General features: G+C 42.5%; 3 protein-coding genes across 5 annotated transcripts in view; 2 read left to right on the top strand and 1 right to left on the bottom strand.

Annotated features, from left to right (window-relative positions):
* Positions 1 to 95: 95 nt before the first annotated feature.
* Positions 96 to 4898, bottom strand: LOC118220426 (tetratricopeptide repeat protein 9A). The gene is made up of 3 exons (XM_035404289.1): positions 3944 to 4898; positions 3103 to 3285; positions 96 to 2607 (listed from the first exon to the last, which is right to left on the bottom strand). Exons 1-3 carry the CDS (start codon positions 4413 to 4415, stop codon positions 2528 to 2530), a joined length of 735 nt encoding a protein of 244 aa, XP_035260180.1. The 5' UTR covers positions 4416 to 4898; the 3' UTR covers positions 96 to 2527.
* Positions 4899 to 6767: 1869 nt separating this feature from the next.
* On the top strand, positions 6768 to 14532 carry med6 (mediator complex subunit 6). Of its 2 annotated transcripts, XM_035394150.1 has the most exons (8): positions 6768 to 7024; positions 7548 to 7704; positions 7990 to 8081; positions 8359 to 8441; positions 8662 to 8770; positions 9120 to 9235; positions 10963 to 10990; positions 11366 to 14532. In XM_035394150.1, the coding sequence occupies exons 1-8, from the start codon at positions 7003 to 7005 to the stop codon at positions 11494 to 11496; spliced, it is 738 nt and encodes a 245-aa protein (XP_035250041.1). In that variant the 5' UTR covers positions 6768 to 7002; the 3' UTR covers positions 11497 to 14532. The 2 variants fall into 2 exon arrangements, with proteins under 2 accessions (XP_035250041.1, XP_035250049.1); XM_035394158.1 differs by lacking the exons at positions 10963 to 10990; positions 11366 to 14532 and adding an exon at positions 10708 to 10857 and having other exon boundaries at positions 9120 to 9283.
* A 580-nt stretch (positions 14533 to 15112) lies between these two features.
* pcnx1 (pecanex 1) overlaps positions 15113 to 23025 on the top strand; it is a 49336-nt gene continuing 41423 nt past the window's right edge. For both annotated transcript variants that reach the window (XM_035394002.1, XM_035393991.1), the window contains exon 1: positions 15113 to 15467. In XM_035394002.1, coding sequence (XP_035249893.1) covers positions 15315 to 15467 — 153 coding nt within the window. In that variant the 5' untranslated portion in view covers positions 15113 to 15314. The remainder of the gene's footprint in view (positions 15468 to 23025) is intronic.

Genomic DNA, 23025 nt, shown 5'->3' with positions numbered 1-23025 from the left:
TGCAACACTTCCTGTAATATTTTGTTTTGATGACAGCGGTGTGATCTTCCACATTTCACAGGTGTAAATGCAAATATTAACTGAATAATCTTTAGTAAACATACTGTAGAAATAACCTTTATTAGTGATTACAACCGGTTTATTTTGTGGAGACAGCAGTATAAATGACCCGACCTTGCCTACACAAACACTTACAAACATCAAATGTTTTTTTTCTTTCTTTTTTTGTCAATGCATGTAAAGTTTTTTCATAAACAAACCAATAGTAATGATTGTAAGTTAATGAATGAACGTTACCGCACCAAATTCAACATGCTTCAGTCAAAATGTCAAAGCTAGTATTTTAAAGTACTAAAGCTTTTGTGTTCGTTTCAGGGAAAGTTGTCTGTAATTAAGGAGAATGTTTCTTTCACAAACGTGATTAACACCAGACCTGATAACCAGATTTGGCGGCTTTTCGTCAAAATGCTTAACTGACACAAGTCACTCACCCCTCTCCCGAATTGGCGATAAATATTCAATAATGTGCATTTTGTTTTTTGGGCATTTTTTCATTATGTTTTATGGTGTTACTTAAAGCACTCTGAACCTATCGCTCGAAAAGCACCCTACAAATAATATTCTGAATTATTTTTGATTTATAATCATATATAATTGGCTACAAATCTTATGTGCAATCTTACTGTGCTTTCCAAAACAACACTAGGTCCATCGTGCAGGTAACATTCACATCTCTAGAAAACCTCCTTTTGAGATTGAAAAACACAGTGATCATTTAGTGCAGTTACTGAGATCAGCAGGACATGACTGGGTAGCATATGTGCTTATTTTTGAGTCAACAGCAATGGTCTATATTAATACAGCACAGTGGTGGGGAGGAACACTGGAACCACCTACAGCCTTTCACTGTATAAGCCTGGTAGCAATATACCACTCGTGACCATCACTCTGAATGAAAACACTATATACATAATCAGCAGAAGCGTCATCATACGGTTAGAAATACCACTGTTATCTTTGTGTTGCAATATGAAAGGACATCTCACAAAAAAAAAACCTCACTCAATTAAGATTTTTTCCAAATAAGTGGATTAATTCTTTGATTAATTCCATGCGGGGAATATTTCTGGAAATCCACATAGTAAAAACGTCCACCCAGGTTACATTACAAACTGTGTACACTTCAGGAATTAGTTGTGCTAATATAATTAATCTTTTGGATAAAGCATAATCCACATGGGATATTCAGGGATATTCAGTATCTCATACACAAGGGTCTGTGGGTAATCCAAATTGGTAATAAAGCCTTTCCATGCAATTACACTCATTTGTAGAAAAATGCCTGTACTATGAATACCTTTAAAGGGGCAGTTAGACCAAAAATGAAATTAAAGTTTTGGTGAAACAGAAGTTTTACTTGTTTTAAAACAATGTTGGCAGTGCGCCCCAGAATACTGGTTTGCTTTGGTAAGTCATTTTCGATGAAATCGTGCACAAATTAAGGTCTGTGGATGTTTGTGAGTAACTGTGCCATTATATTTGGAAAGAGACCTTGAGTTTTTGTTTTTTTTTTAAATTAATTTTTGGCGCTACAGCTACAGATCCATTGATGTCTGTTGTATCAGAGTGAGCTGCAGCGGATATCTATAGAACTCGTCAAATCTCAGCGAAACCATCTGGATGCACAGACAGTACTCTGAGTAAGTGGAGACATAACTTAATTTCTGGATGAACTGCCCCTTTTAAGAGAGTATGTGACAGTGAACCCACCTTAATACTCTTTATAAGAAATACACAGGTGACTTCCAACAGTTTAGTGAAGTACGGTGTGATAAAACACAATAGTGCACAGAACTTCGTAAGGCCTGTCTGATGTACAAAAAGATGCTGCTATATCACAAAGGGAAAATATCATAAGGGATAAAAGATTAAAAGTGCCACATATAAAAGCCAGTAGGTCACAGGGGGAGCTCCATTAAAACTACAAAACAGAATTCCCTTTTCAGAGATTTAAAAAAAAAAAAAAAAAGGTTACAAAAGATTAGAGTGAACTGTGGCAAAACCAAGTCCAACGCATGTATTGGTGCTCACTTAGCTGGTGGTACACCTATGCAGGCGCGTGTGCTGGAACTGAGCAGCTTGTCACCAAGACTTTTCAGAGAGAGCTGTAGGCTTCAGTTAGCATGCTGGGTAACTAGTATTTGTGTACATTCAAAATGTACACAAATGTACATGGAAATCACTTACCTTCTACATGCTAATACGAATTTGAACGGTGCTTTCTGATCGGGCCAAATTTGGAACGATAAAATATGGAGTTTAGATCCAAAAACGACTGTACATAGCCAAAGAAATGCGCACCTTACAGACTTTCCCCCAAAAACACAGTGGAAGAGGAGAGGTCTGGCCGGAATTTGTGGCTTCTGGAAAAGTCATCCAAAAAAAAAAAAGGTGTGGGACGTTGCCAGGTTGCGATGCTGGTGCGGGGCTTGCCTGGCAGTGTTTCCGTAGCAACGGCGGCCTCTCTTTACAAGGCCTCTTTCTCCCTTTGAGCACTACGGCGGATCTTCATCTCTGTCAACTGGATGTAGCGGATAACGTTGGTGTCTGCGGCACAAAGACAGGAAAAAGGTGCTTTATCTCGCACCGACACACGGCAGGAAACGCACACCGCTATATGGGTAATAAAAAATTTTTTCGGGGTTTTCAAGGGATAATTATTTCCATTACATTACATCACATTAGATTACCGGCATTTAGCAAACGCTCTTATCCAGAGCGACTTACACAACTTTTTACATAGCATTTTTACATTGTATCCATTTGCAGGTTAAGTACCTTGCTCAAGGGTACAACGGCAGTGTCCTACCCAATTTAGGTTATATTTACAATTGTTTTAATTTCAATTACCAACCCTTTGGGTCTGTTCTGAAGTAGTCTCTCAGATACAATCAATTGTTAACAATTGCACTGGTACACAGTAAATTGTTCAGTATTAAATTAACTCTAACAGTGTACATATGGTCCCTATTGGACTCGTATGAACTCCGTTATAGTTGAGTTAACACTGGACATTTTACTGTGCATACTCTGACAACTCACCTGATGGTTGCTGTTTATGCGACTCTTTCAGGTAGTGTAGGGCCTTTTGAAAGTCCCCCAGGTGGTAGTAGGCGACCCCGGAACGGTACAATGCTTTGAAGTTCTCCCCTTCTTTCCGTAACACCTTCAGACAGTACTCTTTCACGCGCTCATAGTTCACAAGCTCCATCTGCAACAGGCACGCTTACGCGACATGACAAGACATTCACTACGTTAAAAACAATTAGCCTGAATGCTGCGTTAATGACGTGTAAAGGAAGGCGGTAGGTGACCTGTAGATTAATGTATTAACTGGAAAATTCGAAAGCATATATGAAACTAATGGCAGTTTTATTGCTTAGGTTAAGCATTTATTTTATGGCTATAAACAAAATATACTTGCACTGTAGGTCCTTTTCTAGCAACTGACATTATAGTTTCACGAAATATAGCCTAACATTATATAGGCTATTAAGAGGGTTTATTATAGGTTACACATTAACTAGCTGAAAAATATGCTCACGCTATTGTAATGCAGGTTGAACGAGTTCCTTGAAAATACAATCGTGCTGTATTCCGTCAATGTTCATTTTTATCCATCCATCCCAAAATAAAATAATCACAAACCAAAGTAGGCCAGTAGGCTATCTCTGGCGACCTTTCTCAGGCACAATTAATTACTCATGATGATGATGTAAAGGCAAAAAATAAACGCCATGATTTACCGGAGCTATGTCATAAATCATGTAGGCTACGAACTCTGCGGTGGGTATGCTTTTTCCCCCCCATTCGATTCTGTTATCGATTCCATTTATATAAAATGATCGCGGCATACGAGACAGACCCGCAATGGTTAGCCTACCTGCCAGACTGTTGTAGCATTCGAGCTCGGCGTTCTCCATGGCACCCTTTTGTTCATCCGTTAGCGGTGTCTTACTTATAGTTGCCAGTGTAGAAGAGGGCGACTTGCAGCTGGCATCGGGGTCTCCAAATACCCGACACAGCCCCTTCATTTCGAGCAGCGCCCGGTGGTACTTGCCTATCGCCTCCCTGTATTTTTTATCCTTGTAGCACTGGGTTCCCTGTGTCTTGAAGTCCAAAGCACGTCTGACTAAGTCCGCAGGTTCGGAATGCGGCGGCTGTTTCACGACTGAACCGATGTGCGTTCGAACCTGCTGCTGGGCGCGCACGTCTCTGGTCCGGCAACTTTGAGGCTGACCGTAGTGCTGAAGCCTGGAGGTACCACCGATGTTGCTGCCGCCGATACTGCCATCGGTTCCATTGCCATCTATTCTGCTCGAATTCCCATCGTGTCCAACCCGATTTTGATTCATTTCGACGCTCGCATAGAACCACACTAACCCGTGCACGCGACTAATCAAACTATGTTGACCGAAATACAAGGCTTGGATATTTATTCCCCTTGAACCCAAATTAGCCTGGCGAGCTCTCACAGTTGCCTCTCGCCGTTTAGATAGCCTACCCTGTATTCGCAATGTCGTAGCGTGTTTTTCCCGTCAGTGCGTTCTAGTGGTGCCAGCGGCAGCCTTGGCCACTGTTGTTACAAGCAAATTTAATATTACGGCGCGCATTGCCCTACCCTACCGTATCTACTTTGAATTGTTATTTCAAGTCTTTTTCTTTGACCATGTCAACATGAAGTAGCTTATAATTTTCGTGTTTTTTTAAGAGCGATGATGAAGAGAAACTGAGCCAAGCCTATAATGCGGGCGTCCTGTCTGCCTCAAGATGGGAATGCAGACATCATCACGAAGCAGAGGACTGGATTTTTCTTCCGCGCGCGCGCTGCTACGCTGAACTGTCTCTTTATTCACAGGCAGTCTACCATTCAATTTATGAATAACTTCGTTTATAATTAAATTCAAATATGTGGTTCTATATGTTCGTCAAGTAAAATTACTTATCAGTCACACCTTAAGAAAATTAATGTTGTTCTTCTAATTAATGTAATTTTGACATTAATAAATATTAATGCTAATTTGACAGGAGGAAAAACACGTTCTATCAGTGAAATTTTTTTGTATTATCGTGTCCATTTTTATACTCAGATGAGAAAATTAAGGAGAGAAAACTGGTTGCTACTAAATCAAAGAAAACTATTGATCATAATGCAAATCACTCTGCTAAACCCATGCACACAATATGGTGTGTATATAAATAGCAGTCACCGCCCCAAGGGCAGCTGTTTTGTGGTGATTTGGGTGTGTCAGAGAGCACTGAGGACTGAGTTACATGGTTACATGGCTGGGTGGATACTCTCTAATTTTTAGTTGAAAGGGTATTGGGAAAATGTACGTCTCAGACCGTGCAGCTGGCGAACGGCAGACTTCTGATTCCTTGGCCTTCTACCGTGAACAAGCCACACCCACCCCCCCCCCGTCTGGCTCACTCACTCCTGTCCTTATCTGACTCCTAAAAAACTGGTGGCTGCCTTTTTGTCTGGGCCTTATGCTGTTATATAAAGGCTGTAATTTTAACAGTCTGATAGCACACAGCCACACACACACACACACACACACACACAATGCCTGTATTTCCCAGAATTCTCAGGCCCGCCCAGTCAGGTGGGTATGAACAGCCAGGCTCTGTCTGTTTTGTCCGCCTTAATGCAGTTGAGCACTGGGTGCCTGTGCGCCAGCTGTTCGTAGGATTCCCGAGATCAGAAAAAAGGACATGAGCCCCAACCAACGGAGGGCCAAGATACAAGCACAGCTGATACAACAAGCAAGGTTTCAAGTCACTGAACACAGGCGCAGGAATTTGAAGAACTCTGCATGTTTGACATTGTGTGTTTTGTGAGGGCCGTTTCTGTGTCTTGAAATGGCAATGCTATTTTTCATTTGTGTGATAACAGACAATCAACTGTGACAATGAGTACCGCTAACACAGTGTCACCTCTAATCATCCCTGTCAACTGATTAATTTCAGACTGCTGTCAGCGAATTCTCCGAAAGTCTGTGAACTATCTTGAAGACCCTCAGAGATCAGACAGAGTTAGACAGAGAGTGAGAGACAGAATGTATTGTTATTTGGCAAAAAATATATATAATAGAAATATTTTCTTTTGGATTTCTTGCGGGTGTGGATGGGGTACGGCCTACTATAATGTAATGTAGTCCTACATCAAAAGCTTAACTGAGATGCCATATTGGATTAATGGATTTGTGTCATGTAGACAGGATTCTGTCCATTATGTGCATGTTAACCCACACCAGTGAAGAATTTATGGGGTAGTCCTTACCTGCAATTCCAAAATGTAGCCTATGGCCTAATTAACTCTTTAAGGTGTAAGATCACAAATTTAGAATGTTCTTAACTGAACATTCCAATACTGATGTAACAATCACTCCTGGTAACAGAAAACAATGGAGTTCTAGAATACTGATTTATAATTTGGAAACTCAAATTTACAAAAAAACAAAACAAAAAAAAAAAACCTACTCTTCAAAGGACTGAATATAGCCTATCGCCATATATGAGCTAATGGTATGTGTTATATTATTCGAGGCCTATACATTTCGAATGGTAACCTTAATATATACAACATCCATTACGATGTCCAATATCACTCTGAATGAAGCCACTGCTAAATATGAATAAAACATATCTGGAGACGAAAATATTTAATAATGAGGTCTTCAGCCTAAGCCCGCGATAAGGACGGGACGGATGTACTGGCTATTGTAACGTCATCTTCCCGCGACAAAAGACAGTTGAGGCTGCAGCAGCATCTATGAAGCTACGTGTCCCGCGATTTTAGAAATAACACCTTTATATTCTGCAACCAGTAACGGGATTATTTTACATCTATAGCGCTCTCTGTCAGGTCACATAAAAACGCGTCAGTGATTTTGCTTTGATCTCCCAGAGATCTTAAAACCTCGAGTACGGACTTTTAAGATGGCGTCGGTAGATCTGAGAGGTACGTTAGCTAGTTGTGTATTTTGAACTTATATCTGAGTTGCCGTATTGTATTCTATGCGCTATACATACATTATAATTTTGCCAATACACCAGGGAACCGAACGGAAATGCATTATGATGCTAACTAGCTTCCTAACTATATTACTAATTCGTTTTAAAAGCTAGAAGTTGCTAGCTAAACAGCTAGGTAGTTTTAGCATTGTGACTTAAAATGTCTGTTATATCATAGAATTGTTTGGAGCGGACGGTTGTAGTTTTATCTTTAAAAATAGTAGTATTTATCTTAAATTCAGTCGTGATTGAAGGCAAATCTATATCGTATTGTACGTCGCTTTGGATAAAAGCGCCTGCCAAATAAATGTAATGTAATGTAAATCGGTTACACTTTGACAACTTCTGTTTACCTGGTTGTATCATGTATCAGGAGTTCTCTTGGGATAAATAGGCCTATTATCGCAATTTGCATTTTATTAAGCGTGTCACGTGATTATGTGGATGTGTGTGTCACTTTCTCTGTCCAGACAACCTCCTCGGAATTTCGTGGGTTGACAGTGGATGGCCAATCCTCAACCCCGGCAATGTGCTTGATTACTTTTCCGAGAGAAGCAACCCATTCTACGATCGCACATGCAACAATGAGGTGGTCAAGATGCAGCGACTCTCGCTCGACCATCTGAAGTGAGTGTTAAAAAGCAAGTACCACGTTTTGTATTGGGTGACAGACATGAGAATGTCCCCAGCGAATGACAGGTGACACATTTATAATGAAAGTGCAATAGGTGAACGTGTATGACTGGCAAATCTTGCTGCTATGTTTCTTAGTGCATGTGTACTTTCCGTTTGGCTGCGGTAGTATGGGGTTTGAACGTGGTTGTTTTTTTAATTGTGCCTATGTGTTTTGTATATATCGTTTGCGTTTTTTGCCTTGCTGCTTTAATGAGAATTTTTCTGTGTGTTTCTCAGGCAAATGGTGGGAGTGGAGTACACCCTTCATTATGCTCAGGAGCCCATCCTCTACATCATTCGTAAGCAGCAAAGGCAGTCTCCTAATCAAGGTACACAGTCAGGAGATCAAACTATAAACAGGGCTCTACAGTGTTCCCATTTTCACAGCATTTGCCTTTAACTTGATGCGTGCTATCTGGAAAAATAATTTTCGAGTTCATCTATTATTTGGGATGCATGAGTGTGCTCCTAAATTTGTAAACGTGGGAGCACGTGCTCATTGGGAAAAAATGTTTGTGTAGAGCCCTGTTAAAAAAAAAACCCATTTGTATGCATGCAGTTTGCAAGCCACTTGTGACGCTGTTGTTCTTCTCTCCTGTGCTGCAGTCATCCCCTTATCTGATTACTACATCATTGCCGGGGTAGTGTATCAGGCTCCAGACCTGGGCTCTGTCATTGGCTCCAGAGTGGTGAGTCTGCGGAGCTGTTTCCTTTTTTTTTTTCCGCCTTTCCTTTCTGTGTAACATGATCCTGTTTGTGTTGGGTTGGCTCTTGTGAGAGATGCTGGTTTTTGCTAATCCTGTTTTTTGAGTTAGTATTTGTGTTTGATGGGTCTGTCCGTGTAGGTGAGTAAATGAGTGTGTATTCTGATTTGTTCTGGTGTATGCCGTCGCTGTGCTCTTCCCAAAGCTGTCTGCCATCCACGGAATCCAGTCCGCCTTTGACGAGGCCATGTCTTACTGTCGCTACCACTCCTCCAAAGGGTACTGGTGGCACTTCAAGGACCAGGAGGAAAGAGGTCAGTGCTGTGACTCCTGGAGTTTCATACCTTAAAAACAGCTAGATTTGTGGCCGGAGGTTTGGCAATTCAGTCAATGGGAGGAGTCGGTACTGTTGAAGCTTAATTATCTTGAATTTCTCTCACTTGTATATTGACATGTATCGAGTGGATAGTGTATAAATTCAAAGTCTAGTTTAATCGCATTGTAAATAAAGCGTGCCTGTAGAACTTATGATGACTGACAGTTTTTCCGCATTCGTTAGCTTCCATTTCTGTTCATTCAAATTAAAGCGTATGCCCTTGGGGTATTTTTAGGTTTCGTGGAATGAAAGTCCTTCTTTTTTTTTACGCTCATGTAAATTTCCAGAAAAGACCAAGCCAAAGTCCAAGAAGAAGGAGGAGCCCAGCTCCCTGTTTCAGAGACAAAGGGTCGACACGCTGCTGCTGGATCTCAGACAGAAGTTTCCCCCAACTTTCTATCAGGTGCTGTGATATCACTGAGCTGTCAGAAGGCCATAGCAAACACACATATTTAGCCGCGTTTCCACCGCAGGAACTATACCCCGGAACTAGGAACCTTTTGAGGAACTCAGTGCGTTTCCACCGCAGGAACTAGGGTCTAAATTTAGTTCTGGGGGCTTTGTTTTACCCCCCAAAACGTTCCTGCTCGGAGGGTAGTACTTTCCGAAAGTACAGGAACCTTTTGGGTGGAGCTTGCAGCGCTGAACATTTCTGATTGGTCGAGTACTCGCAGCATTTGAGTTGTATTTATTTTCCGCCATTACCCGCCATGTTTGAAAATATGCAGCGGCAAACCAATTTATTTTCATAATAACTTCAAATCAAACTTGTATGTTATGCGGCGCAGTAGCCTAGTTTTGGTTATAGCCTGCCAACGTCTTGGAATTATAACGTGTGCTCTTCTGTTCTTTTCTTGCTTTAGTATTCGTTTTATAAAATGCTAAGCATTCGTGCTGGGACAGCATATTACGTAGGCTACCAAAACATTCAAACGGATTAATTCGGTTGCTGAATATTTTCTTCCGGATTTTCTTTGTTAGCCCGTTGTAATTGACTCAAAACGTTTGATACAGTTATGTGAGGTATGCGGTAGTTCTGCATAATTAACATTGGTGATACAGTACAAGCAAACTGGAAATCACCTTCCGCACTTTTTATCCGGGTAAAATAACAGGTTAATTCTAGTAATCTTCCCTTTAGCTTTTTCAGACTGCCGTAATTTTACTCAATTTTACTGCCATTTTTCAATTCCACGAAAAGACTATGGACTAATTTATGGTGCATGGTTCGCATCTGGAGGGCACACTTCGCTGCTCGGCTAGCAGTAACTTCGAAGGAAAGCAAACGGTGGCTGTACCACTACTAATTTACATTTTCACGCAAGTCTGAGTTTTCGTTCTATTCTTGTCATTTTGCCATTAGCCTATATGGAATTGACGACGAGAAAGTAATCAAACAGCAAATTGTTTACAACGTGTGCATGTTTTCTGCTGTTGTTGCCAGTTATACATATAAATGTGAATGCATTCTGTCGCTTCGGATTTCAAGACATGAAAGCGAATGTTCGCATAAAAACATAATGAATGTGTTTGAGAGGATATATGAAAATCAATAAATACAAAAGTAACCATATATAGTCATTGTTGGTAACTCGTTGTATATAAGTGGAATAAACCCCTCCGGGCTGTCCCGGTTATTAGAAAATAATGTAGGCTACTTCGGTGGTAGAATGGAGTTACAGAAGAAATCATATGACAGATGGACCGACGACAACGTCGCTTTTTCAAACGTCAGTGGGCTAATTTGCCTAATCTTCGCGGTACTTTAGACCCCGGTGGAAACGCAGACAACCATTGGCTGAAGGAACCTTTTAGTTCCTGGTAAAGTAGTTCCTGGGACTGAAAGTTCCGGGTAATTTTGGTGGAAACGCGGCTTTAGAGAACCATGAGTATCCTTTCCACTCTTTCCTCAGTATTGTCTTAGTGGTGTGGTAATATCGCCACCATTCTCAGCCCTGCAGTTACTCTCCTCAGCTTAAATGTGAGCCAGTTTAAGTACCATCTTTTACCCCCCCCCCCCCCCCATACATAGTACTTTTTGTTTTAATGATTTCAGAAGGGGACTGGTATGGAAAAGTGTGAATTTGGATCTATATTTATGTTAATGCATTAATATCACTTTTTTTTCAGCCCAAGCCAGGAGAAAAGCCAATTCCAGGTAAGATTCAGTTCCTGTTTCTGCTCCCATTAATTAAAATTGTGATTTGGTTACTATTATTATAAGTGGTATTGTTCTGTGTGTATTATTAGGCATTCATAATGTATAACTTACCTGCTAACGCCATTTCACATTAATGCAGTGCTTTCTAATGGGTGTTGACTGAATTTGTGAAGAGTTCATGTGAATTGCTCTTCCAGCGGAAAAAGTTACTTGGTTGTTGACAGATGTGAAATGGCACTGTGAAAGGAATCCGGACGTCGGTGCAGAGGCCATGCTGGCCGTGGAATGATTCGCCCAGAAAGGGCAGGAGTGGTCTGTAATGACCCTTTCTGTTTGTGTCTCTGTCTCCCCCGCCCCCTCCCCCCCCTTCAGTGGAGGTGAAGAAAGAGCCGGAGCCGCCCGTGGAGTCAGTGAAGCAGGAGGAGCGGGAGCCGGCGGCCAAGGCTCCCGCCCCCACCCCGCCCGCCAAGCCCCCCCCGGAGAAACGAGCGCGGCTGCAGTGATGACACGCTACCTGACGGGCCTCCCAGACCAAATGCAAACGCGCGAAGTGCCACGCTGGCGGACACGGCCGCAGCCGTTTCTGAGGCTAGCGAACCCTTGCTGCCATGTTAAGTGGTGTTTCCATACCAGTGCACTGTGTGGATCAAGATGGACGATTTATTTCGTTTTGGTTTTTTTTTTGTCTTTTTTGCTGGGCAGGTCAAAAAAAAGAGGTTATTCAGTTGTGAAATGGAATCATGGGTTTCTCAGTGGCGTGCTTGACAGGGGCACTTGCTTACAGACTGGACTGAATCTGGAGAGTGCCAGTGTTGGCCACATTCAGGAGTCCTGCAGGGTGATGTATGAAGGCCCTGTAGCTGCTCCTAGTGCTGTGGGGAGTGTGAAGGGCTTCGCTCTGCACTCTGCACTCTGGCCTAGCGGACATTTGCGCTCTGTCTTTATCGGCTGTGCAGTCCTCCGGCCTGGTGGCTGGCAGGTTAGTGTGCAAGAGCAGTGGTCAGCTGACCTCACACATTTCAGCGGATGTGCGGGACAGTGTGTGTCCTTCCCAAACCGATGAAGAATGTTGCAGAATGGAGCAGACCTACAGTTGTGATTGAGCATTCTAAATGAGAGAGAATAGCGAAAAGGGAAAAAAATTCAAAAATAAAAATATTGGAGTAAGTGGTCCAGCCCTAAATTTTGCCTTGCTTCAGTTCTTCAGCCTTGGTTTGGCCACACACACACACACACACAGTTAGGGAAATGCATATAGCTGAAATGGGAAAGTAAAGCCGGGTCGTGGTGAGGAGCCAGTGAGACTCGGCTCAGTCTCTCTGAAGATGTGGACTCTACGTACGGCTGCAGCAGGGATTCTGCACTCCTCTTCCGCCCACTCGCTCTGTGGGCCAGCATGCCTGTGCAGGAGCTCTGTGTGTCTTACAGCACGGACCGTGTGACCAGCCCGGAGCGCTCGTCTGCTCTCTGCAGCTGCCTGGACATGTTGGGGATGTTTACCGGTGCAGTCAAAACACATGACGTGTTTTTCTTTATTTTTATAAGGAACCGGAATAACCTTCTTTTTAGAAGGCAAATCAAGGTTCTGGAACATTCTCTTCTGTTTTTCAGGGTTTCTGAGAGTTTTGGTTTTGTATATTTTTTAGTATGTAGGGAACAGTAAGTGATGAGTGAATTCTTAGGTTTTTTTTTCTTATCTGCTTTTCTGATCACAGGCAGCATTCCCAGGATCCTTAGGTACCAGAAAAAAAACATTTTTGTGTAGATTTCAGAAAGGTATCTGGTCAAAAGCCAGCCTGTGGAGTGGCGCTATTTTTTTTCTTGTGTGTGTCTGCATGTCTCCTGAAAGAGCTTGGCAGAAATGTTTCATACTTTCTTTATAAAAACGAGTGAATAAAATGTCATTGTGTTAAGAAAAACTGATGTAAACTGGGTGGGCTGTCTTGCTAGAAAAATGCAGCAAATTTTGCATAAACATTTTGAACGAAATATTGTTTAATTTGCTTAATTCCCTTGCAATATATTGCAAAACCCAGGTTGGTCCAATGTGTATTGTGAAAACGGGTTATGGGATATCAGTTACAGATAAACAAATGTGAATGCAGTTGTGCTGATCTCCACATTTTCCGACACCTGCAGCCATGTGTTTTAAAAAAAGCTTTGGGAGGCAAAATAATAGTGCAGGAAATGTGGGAGGGAGCAGGCAGTTTGGTTGCGGAGGGCAGAAATATCCCTGGCCACAGTCTCCTGGCACTGCGCTGTGCACCAGTCAGCAACATCACATCTGCTTTGGCTGCGCATTCGGACCGGTCCGTAACCAAATAACAGCCAGGCAGCCACGTGTTCCTTCCTCTGCCGACTACGCTACGTGGCCAAAAGTATGTGGACACCTGACGTCCAACATCTCATCCAAAATTTGGGGCATTAATATGGAGTCGGTCTGCCCTTTGCTTCTCTAACTAGCTCCACCCTTCTGGGAAGGCTTTATACTAGATGATTCAGTGTTGTGGTCAGTGAGGAGCTGGTCTGACTGGGCACAGTGGTGAGAAGTTCTACAGATCTGGGGGGAGGTGTCACACACTGCATCCTCACTGCACTCTGCGATTCAGTGGACTTGTTTGCTGAGGGCACACTGACCTCATACATTACACCATGTTCTGTGAAAAATCATTCCCTTAAAATTACACAGTAATGTATCTATGTAATTCTGTTGGGAGGTTGAATTGGTTTGACCACGCTGTTAACTCAAGCAGAGTCTTAACAGAGCACCTCTGAGATGCGCTGTACTGCAATTGTGAGATAACATCCACATTTGGTCATTTGCACTATATATTCTTTTTGCTACATGCATTGCTATGAACATGCAAGTCACTGAGATTTGCTCTTCAAGTTTGGGTAATTGATTATCACTGGGAAGTAAAATATAATTTGACCTTTGTACGATAAAAAACCCAAATTGCTTATACCGTTTGCAATGCCACTCCTTGAAAATATGAAACAATTGTGGGATATAATGCCATCTTGTGGTGAATGTGTGTTGCACCGAACATTGGAACTTGGAACTTAACGTACATTTTCACAATGCTGTTTACTCCGGACCCAGGCCTAGAACGAGCTAATACAGATGAATCATCTGAAACTAATGTCTGAAATCTGGGAAGCATTTGCTTTAACCGAAGAAAATACGTAAATATGATGACGTAACTTCTAAATGACAGAGGTCATCATAATTAATAAAATGAAAGAGGGAAAAACGGGCTGACATGGTAAATCAATGATGATGAGGTAATGTGAAAATTATGCTGAAGAATATCCAGGCACTGTTATGGAGACATCTAATGCACCTAAGCGGTATTTCATGGCTCGTGTGGATCTGAATTGTGTCTGTTAGTAATATAATAATGTTGTTGTACATTAACTTTGTCTTACTCCGACTTTTACATGCTCAACTAAAATTCTGTCAATCTGAAGGTTGAAAGTGTGTCACTGAAACATATGTTTGCATTTCTTTCCCTGAAAATAAACAGAAAGGCGTTGGATACAGTGGGAGTATAATAAATCACACATACAACAAAATTAGGGATTGGACAAAGTGGAATTAATTCGTGTTCTGGCATAAAAAATATGGATTATAAATGAGTGACACTGTCATAATTGTTACAACGGACCGGAATGAGAAGTATTTTAATGTTGAGGCTCGTTTTTTTAAAAATGCAGCACGAGTTACCTTAATGCTATACATCCCTTTATTTGTCTATTGGTTTCAAAATTTCAGAATAGTATTAATGTTTCTTTTAAACTTAAAAATAAAAATACTAACCACCAAATACATACATTAAACATAAAACCTCGAATAACCAAAACATTTGATAGCACTTAGTTATATCATGTGACTTAATTTCTGCCTACAACGAATGCGCCTAGCAACATTACCTAGCATGTCACACTGAGGGGCACTGTTGAATAAAATAACATTTCTGTTTTTCTTTACCCACAAAAGATGTGTTATGACATTTTATGTACAATTGGTTGCCACGCGGGGGTACTACAGAGTAGAATTGGATCTGTACGTTTTTGAGCAGCCCTCTTTCCATTGTGTTGTTTTGTAATATTGACACGCAGGGCGTGGCGGGATAGGAAGCTCTCCGGTGGAGGACCAAGAATAGTCCTCCAAGCTAGCTAGTTGCAGAGAAGATGGCTGCAGTGGGGATTTTCAGACCAGAGTCTGAAAACATAACACTGTTTGCCATGTTTCGGGACGGTTAAGCTCCGCGTCGCCCAACTCTTTCTTTATTTCTTCACGGTCTGAAAGGGATAAACCATGGGATCTCAAACACTTCAGATCCTGAGGCAAGGAGTGTGGGCTTCTGTTACAGGAGGCTGGTATTACGATCCCCATCAAAATACATTTGTTAATGCCTTACACCTCTACATATGGCTCTTCCTACTTTGTTTCCCTTTTACGCTGTACATGGTGAGTTTTATTTGCATGTTATTTTTGTTTTCATGATATGTGTAATTGTAGCTTGTCTATGGCTTGTGGCTCGTTCGTTGGCTGACGAGCTGCTCCAGGCAAGACACTAGCTAACCCAGCTAGCAATCGTTTACTGTTCAGGGCTTTCGTCGTATGGCTGAACTGGCTAGCTACTGTTAGGTATAGTGTAGGTGGACCCTTTGTTTCGGGGCCCCAAATTATAGCAAATATGGTTGTGTGTCACAATTCTTTAACTACCTGACTAAATAAGTAACAGAATGGTTGTTGTGTGCTTTGTCCTTTGTGCAAAATTATGATTATGTTATCATCAGGTGCGATTGCTTAACTCCGACGACAGTTGGATCTAGTCTAGATAGATAATGCATTGTCTTCCGAGATTACTAGATTAAGCTAGTTGCTGGCAATTCACTGGATTTGCTTTCAGAAGAAATTTAGAAGACTATAGCATCATATCAAGATAGCCTGCTGGCTAACTGCCTAGACCTAGATGGCTAGCATAAGCTTTACGATAACCGTTATTTTTCGTCATGGTGGCTGACGTTGTGATGTAAGCATAGTCAGTCATCTGCTGAACGTTAGCAAGTTTTAATTTTTTTTTTTTTAACTAGCGATGTCCACCTAGCCGACGATGTAAGTGTTTGATAATAACGGTTATATACCCAGTTTAGTATGGTGCTACTTCGTTCGCCAGGTCGCTAGCTAGCAAGGAAATGTTAGGTAGCAAAGGCGTCTGAATAATAAACATATGTTTATGTTTGCCAGAGTCCATAGGTAGACTAATGTAATAGGTGGCTCGTTAGCTGAGCCAGCTGTGTAAAAAGTTTCCAGCTGACTAGCTGGTCCAAAACCGCCAGGTAAGAGTTAGACTGTTTAGTTAGCCAACACCAGGTGACGCTTAGTAAGTTTTGGAGATCACACAAAGCATTCAAGCACATTCTCAAATGGCACTGATGAGATTTGACTGTTCTGACTCTTTGCCACCCATAAATTTATTATCGAAGGAACCTTTTTGCGGCCATTTCTCTTGTTTGTGTTTTTAGCTTTTCTTGTATCTTGTTGCAACGTAAGATAGCAAGCAGCTTAACATGATATTTATTTACCGACCACAAACTAAATTGTCATCCAGTACTCTAAACGTGGCGATGACCAATCGTGTAATCTCATCTGAGTGTTGTTTCCTGTGGTGCTGTCAGTTGGTTAACGTTAAACTTGCCAGCCTGGTAACTGCGCAATTCGGCGTAACGTACGGTGATCTGCGCTTGGTCTATGTCCTTTTTTCCAGGGGCAAATTCTGCATGCGCATGGCAGTATAACGTTACTGTAAAGTAAAGGGGCCCCTGTCTCCGAGGTTATACTTGACCTTCTTCCTGTGCGCGCGTGTGAACAAGATGTTTCGTTGAGATCTATTTTAGGTTGTTGGCTACCCAAAACCTCAGAAATAAAGAACGAACCACACAAACAGTTACCTCCCTTGCGATGTCAGTGAACGGTGTGAGAGAGGGAGGCGCGATATTGAGTTCAAACACAGGTATAATTTATGTGCAACCCTAACCTGTCTTCACGCAAAATACAGATGATTCAGCATCATTTCAGCCATTTCATTGCACAGCGGGGTACTGGTTTTAGCCGTTAGTAAAGTGAGTACAGTGGGATTTTTCTCTCCATGCACCCACCACCCTTTATTGCTTTTAAAGAGGTCTCACGTCATTGGCCAGCACTTCTTTTCAAGTCTATATTCTTGAAATGTTAGATATTAAAAGAACAAACGTCACGTTTATCGTGCTGTCAGCCAAACAAATATGATCATTAAGGACGATTTAGTTTACGTACTTACCATATTACCTTAAGGAACTAACTACCGAAAATGCGGTCATGGTAAACAGATATCATATGTTTCTAGCTGCACATCTCACTCTCAGCTAGAGTTCTGTTTATGCGGTAATAATATTCATTTAATTCTCATTTTCTGCTTTGGTCGAAAGCTGCTGCGCAGGATTCTCCTACATATGTGGAGCGGTGCCAGTATAGTTTGTGATTACAATGTTGTGGCCTTGCCAGTGTAAACAATGGGAACAACTGAGAAATGCTGGAAACTGCTGATATAGTGTCCTTATCCGCTGATACTAGTTCTAGACTCTAGACCCAAGGGATGGGATCACATGTAAAACTGGCAATTAATGTTCGGTTATGAATGCAAGACTTTTACATAGCTGAAACAGCATTTATTAGTGTACCTAATCGACAGGGACCTAGCTAACACTACTAGCTGCAAGTGGTAAGGCTGCTAGAAGTCATAACAGTGCTGTTTCCAGATCTATTTAATCCCCCAACCCCCACACACACACACACACACAAACTGCCTTCACCACTGTTCTCAGGCACCGCAGTTCTCACGCCATGCAAATGTTCTCATGTCGAGTAATCTCGCACATCCAAATGTGGATATTATCTTTTTCCCAACTTACAGTTGGCCCCTTGTAAAAGTATCAATTATTTACCACCAAACTGGTATAGCCAGAAATGCAGAGAATCTGAACTACTGAGAGAATTTGAAGTGATTTAGAGAGACGGCAGCTCGATACACGCGTGACTCTGTGCTGTTCCACACTACCCCCCCCCCCCCATGCCAAATCTCACACGCTGTACTTTGCTGACCTTGAGTTTGCCATGAAAAGTGAAAAGTAGCTGAGGTATCCTGAGTGTTGTGTTCTTGGCTCATGGGAATAGTAAATGTTTCGAGTCACAAGGTGGCTGTAGTCTGAAGATACTTTAGTTTTAACGTGCTGCTGCATCTCAGTTTCTCCGAGTCGGGTCGCGGTAGAAAATGTTTCCTTCTGACTGTGAGTTCGTGGTTACCTAGACACCTCTTATTTGCGTCATTTCAGACCTGGCAGTCTTGCGTGTCTTACGTTGACCTTTTCCCTTGATAGGCCGATGAAGGTGGCTTGTTTCACCTTTTTAAGTTCCATTAATTTCTCTATGCTGCTTCAGAAGACACTGCCAAAGATATCCTATTTAATGGACCAGTTGTTCTGTAAATGAACGATTCTTCCATTGTCCGTTTGTCCATGTCTAGGTTTTTCTGTTTAGCAATATAACTCTAGTGCTGTCCGCACTGCTGGGCTCCCTATAAATGCCTTTGATAATTTCCCTTTCAAGAATATTCAGACGGCCAGTCTCGCAAGTCTTTTACCTAAAGCAATGTCAGAACTCAAGTTGAGTATCTGTTTCGTAAATAAATGATCTTTGGCCTTGTTTGCTGGAGGAGTGGGTTCTCACTCTGTCAGGGGCATTATTGTCTGTAAAACACTTTGCTTGAAAGGTGTTATGTAAATGAAGTTGTTTGCATTTGTGTATTATATAGCTCAGGAGGTAAGACCGATTGTCTGGCAGTCGGAGGGTTGCCGGTTCAAACCCCGCCCTGGGCATGTCGAAGTGTCCTTGAGCAAGACACCTAACCCCTAACTCATAACTGCTCTGGCGAATGAGAGGCATCAATTGTAAAGCGCTTTGGATAAAAGCGCTATATAAATGCAGTCCATTTACCATTTACCATTTATTACTTCCCTCTATATTAAAAGCTCTGGTCTCGTAACTACGTTGAAATGTACCATTATCAAACTCTTCCTAGTGGTCTGACCTGTTAGACATGATTACTCAAAGATGGATCACAAACCAGGCTAATATTTGGGCAGTTCCTATTTTATATGCTTTACACCAACACGAGTGGTTGGTGTGAGAGAAGACTGCATGAACTGTCTACATATGCAAACAACTTGCAGCTGCCCTAGTAGATGAGCTTAAGAAAGTGTGTGTGTGTGTGCGTGCGTGCGTGCGTGCGTGCGTGCGTGCGTGCGTGCGTGTGTGTGTGTATTAGCGCTGTGGGAGTTCTGTGTCAGACTGCCTGCAGAGTTGGGCAGAGCAGCATCGACTTAATGCCATTCTTCTTGTACGCGTCAGTTTGCCTTTGATTCTAGACTTATGGGGAAAAAGCGGCTTATCCTGCATTTTCCATAGATGTAAAAGAGCCTTTTAGACTCGTTTAGCTGGCTAAAGCCCTCATAAAAGTCTAGAGGGGAGGCAACATGCCGCTGCTCATTTTGGTTTAGTAGGCTAATACCTTTAAAACATTATACAATTACAGCACAGTGCTATCTATTTGTTCAGTAAAAAAATCAGATCAGTGCGTCTTAATTTTATTCAAATGTTACATTTTTTTTGTGATATGAATAACTAAGTGCATTTAGCACCAGAATACATTTAGAGAATGTTAGGCTAAATATCATCTTATCTGTTTAGTTAACATGAGAGATTATAATGGGTAATGCCCATAATACTTTCCAGCTTATACGTCCTATCTTATTTTCTGTTGAAAATAACTTTAGAACATTATCTTCAGATTGTGTAAATTGACATCGAATGTCGTGTTGAAGTTTAAACCTTGTGTGTGAACACTTTCGTTTCTCAAAAGAGTTCCAACATACTGATGTAAATAATCCAACCCAACTGTGAAATTTGGGGATTCCCTGTAATCTTATAACTAGAAATTATCACACAATTATCACACTTTCACCAGAAATATTTCTGTTTTGCTTTCAAGAAAATGACCCAATGACGCAGATACAGATGCTTTTAAAGGGGATCTCCACCAACAACAACAATAAGAAAGTGATAAAATGTGGTTTCCTGTGAAAACATTCACGTTGGCTCTGATTGACACCATGTTTCATGTGTGAAATCAAACGCAGTACTGAGGAGATGGGTCATATCCACAGAGTGCCTCTCAGAGATGGACCTGGGGGGGGGGTGTGTCACAAAGCTGGATTACTGAGATAGCTGATAACTGCGCTACGTAAAACCCCAACCATCTCTTTTTACTTCAGTCCATGTTCCAAATTTGGTTTTTCCTCAGTGCTGTTATCCAGCTGACTGAGTAACCCTGCTTTGTGAAACAGGGCCCTGCACAGATTGAGCAGTATTTGGGTTTTGGTGACGGCTCACGGTGCTCTGACTGCACCCTGTACCTGTACCTGTACCTGTGTCAGGAACACACAGATAACGGTGGCCTCTAAGGGCTCAGTCTCATCACCTGTCTCTGCGTAGCAACGGCACTTTGAGAGAATTCGCTGGTTCTGCGCTGTCTGGTGCCCTTACAGACACGAAAGACCAGTTCCTCCACACTGGTAGGTAGTGAAGTGAAGTTAAAAAAAAATTTGGAATGTGCCACTGCCAAAATTGTGTTTTGTAGCGAATACAGTACAAGGACACAAAAGTAAATCTATGAATGTGCAATTTACTGGACCGTAAGGGAAGCGTCACTCAAAAACGACACTCTAATTCACGCTCGTCTGCTGTGAGGAGCCACCGCGGAGATGTGGCAGCGCTAATATTGCACATCTGTGCTTAGACTGACACTTCCACAGTCTGCGCTGAGCTGTAGATCTGTGTGGCATCTCCTGTCCACTCGTGCCAGTGCATAAATGTGTAGTCTCCGCTTCCAGCACTTTTTTTAGGAGCTTATGGTTTATTTGTTTTGTGGCTGAAGTGTTTAAAAAAAAAAAAAAAAAAAATTCAAGACAATAGTGTTTGTGAGGATCTTAGCAATTTAAAGAATAGGACTATTGGTCACCCGCATGCTTTTTGTTTTTTAGTGCTGCCACTATCCGCGTGTTTGATTATGTTTTTATTATACTGTAAAGGCCAAGGGACATGGAAGAAGATATTGGAGCTGTAACGGTGTCATAATGGCTTTATCGGTGTACAGCGTGTGATCTTAATGAATGAATAAAAATGTTTTTGTGCCTAGAAGGCGGATGGATGCATTGCTTTATTACCGTGTTTCAAGTGGACCTGTGGGTTTGGGGTAAAGGAACCCGTGTGCAGAATTGTGTGGGTGACCGCTGCTTGCGCCTCGTTCTGCCCCCTCGGTGGGGCAGGACAGGCGGGACGCGTGACCTTTAACCTCCAGCGGAGGGGCCGGCCGACCGCGAAACGCCAGCGAGTGCCGAAAATTCAGGCGGGACGGCGCTCTTCAGACGACGGGGGGAAACGCCCCGCGCACGCACACGACAGCTCTCTCCTCTCTCCTTTTACCTTTTTTACGGTCAGAGTTATTGGAGTCACCTGCTTGTGTTTGAGCACTGAGCACAGGGGCCCTGTTTTGTGATGCGCAGGTTTTATAACCTGCAGTTGGGTCGTGCGGTGGAGGGATGTGGAGACGGGCTCCTCACGACGCCGTCGATCGAGCGGCCATTTGCACCCCGTTTCAAACCTGGATCGAAAGCTCGCCAAATTATTATTTGGGCCGAACTAATTATATTTGATCTGAAAAACGTTTGAACTAAATAAATTTGACATAAGCCTGTGTATTTTTTCAATTCTGTCAAAAACAAGACTTTGATTGCAGTAAATAAAATCAGCTTGTGTTTTTTTTTTTGTTAGTTTTTGTAAAAAAAAAATTAAAAAAAACTTTTGCAACACATTTTTGACATTTCTCCTAATGTGGATGCCCAGTCATTTTTGTACCCACTGCTACCGTGCTGTTCTGTATATCCAGGAGAGCCCAGACCTGCATGCGTGTACCCTGCTGTGCCTGTTTCCAGGTGCCAGTTCTGTTCACTCTGCAGTGTTCCGGCTGAGCTGAGCTGCGCAGGTGCTGCGTTGCAGCGTGCCAGTTCCGTTCACTCTGCAGTGTTCCAGCTGAGCTGCGCAGACGTGGCTGTGAAATGGTGCCCTTCATGCAGGGCGGGCACAGCAGGCAGGCGCAGTAGGTAGTGTTCAGTGAGCCAGGCGCAGTAGGTAGTGTTCAGTCAGGCAGGTACAGTAGGTAGTGTTCAGTGGGGCAGGTGCTGTAGGTAGTGTTCAGTGGGGCAGGTGCTGTAGGTAGTGTTCAGTGAGGCAGGCGCTGTAGGTAGTGTTCAGTGAGGCAGGCGCAGTAGGTGGTGTTCAGTCAGGCAGGTACAGTAGGTAGTGTTCAGTCAGTCAGGCGCAGTAGGTAGTGTTCAGTGAGGCAGGCGCTGTAGGTAGTGTTCAGTGAGGCAGGTGCTACCTGCTGGCTGAGCCCTCCCCTGGGTAACGGTGCGGGCCGTTGCGTGTCACACAGCAGGAGCTCCGCCCCCTGTCAGCTCTGACACGGTCAGGGTTTATTAACGGACCCTGGGCCTCAGCACTGCAGCGGTGCTTCAGCTGGACTCACACACCGGGAGGCCTTGTGTGTTCCTTAGTAATGAAAGTGGGGAAAATTTGTATTTGATTGGGCTTACCTGTTTTTCTGTCATGGGTTGAGACTGTTGCGAAAGCAAAATAAGTCGTAAACGGTACCCATAAGCTGAGTACAGGTTTGTTCAAGAACAGACTTTGATGGCACTTTAAAAAAATTTTAAAGCATGAATTCGTTCTACAATTTGCTGAATTATTTGGAATGGCTTGTGCTTTCTGAGCCACTCGGAACTGGTTCTGTGTCCTGCTTTAGAGTGACTCAGTTTCCCAGGGTCTCGTTGCAGTTGCTGTGAAATTGTGTCTTTTTTTACAAAGCAGG

Source organism: Anguilla anguilla, chromosome 1 (genome assembly GCF_013347855.1).
Source record: "Anguilla anguilla isolate fAngAng1 chromosome 1, fAngAng1.pri, whole genome shotgun sequence".
In the NCBI taxonomy this organism is placed as follows: Eukaryota; Metazoa; Chordata; class Actinopteri; order Anguilliformes; family Anguillidae; genus Anguilla; species Anguilla anguilla.
This window is presented reverse-complemented; position numbering and strand designations above follow the sequence as displayed.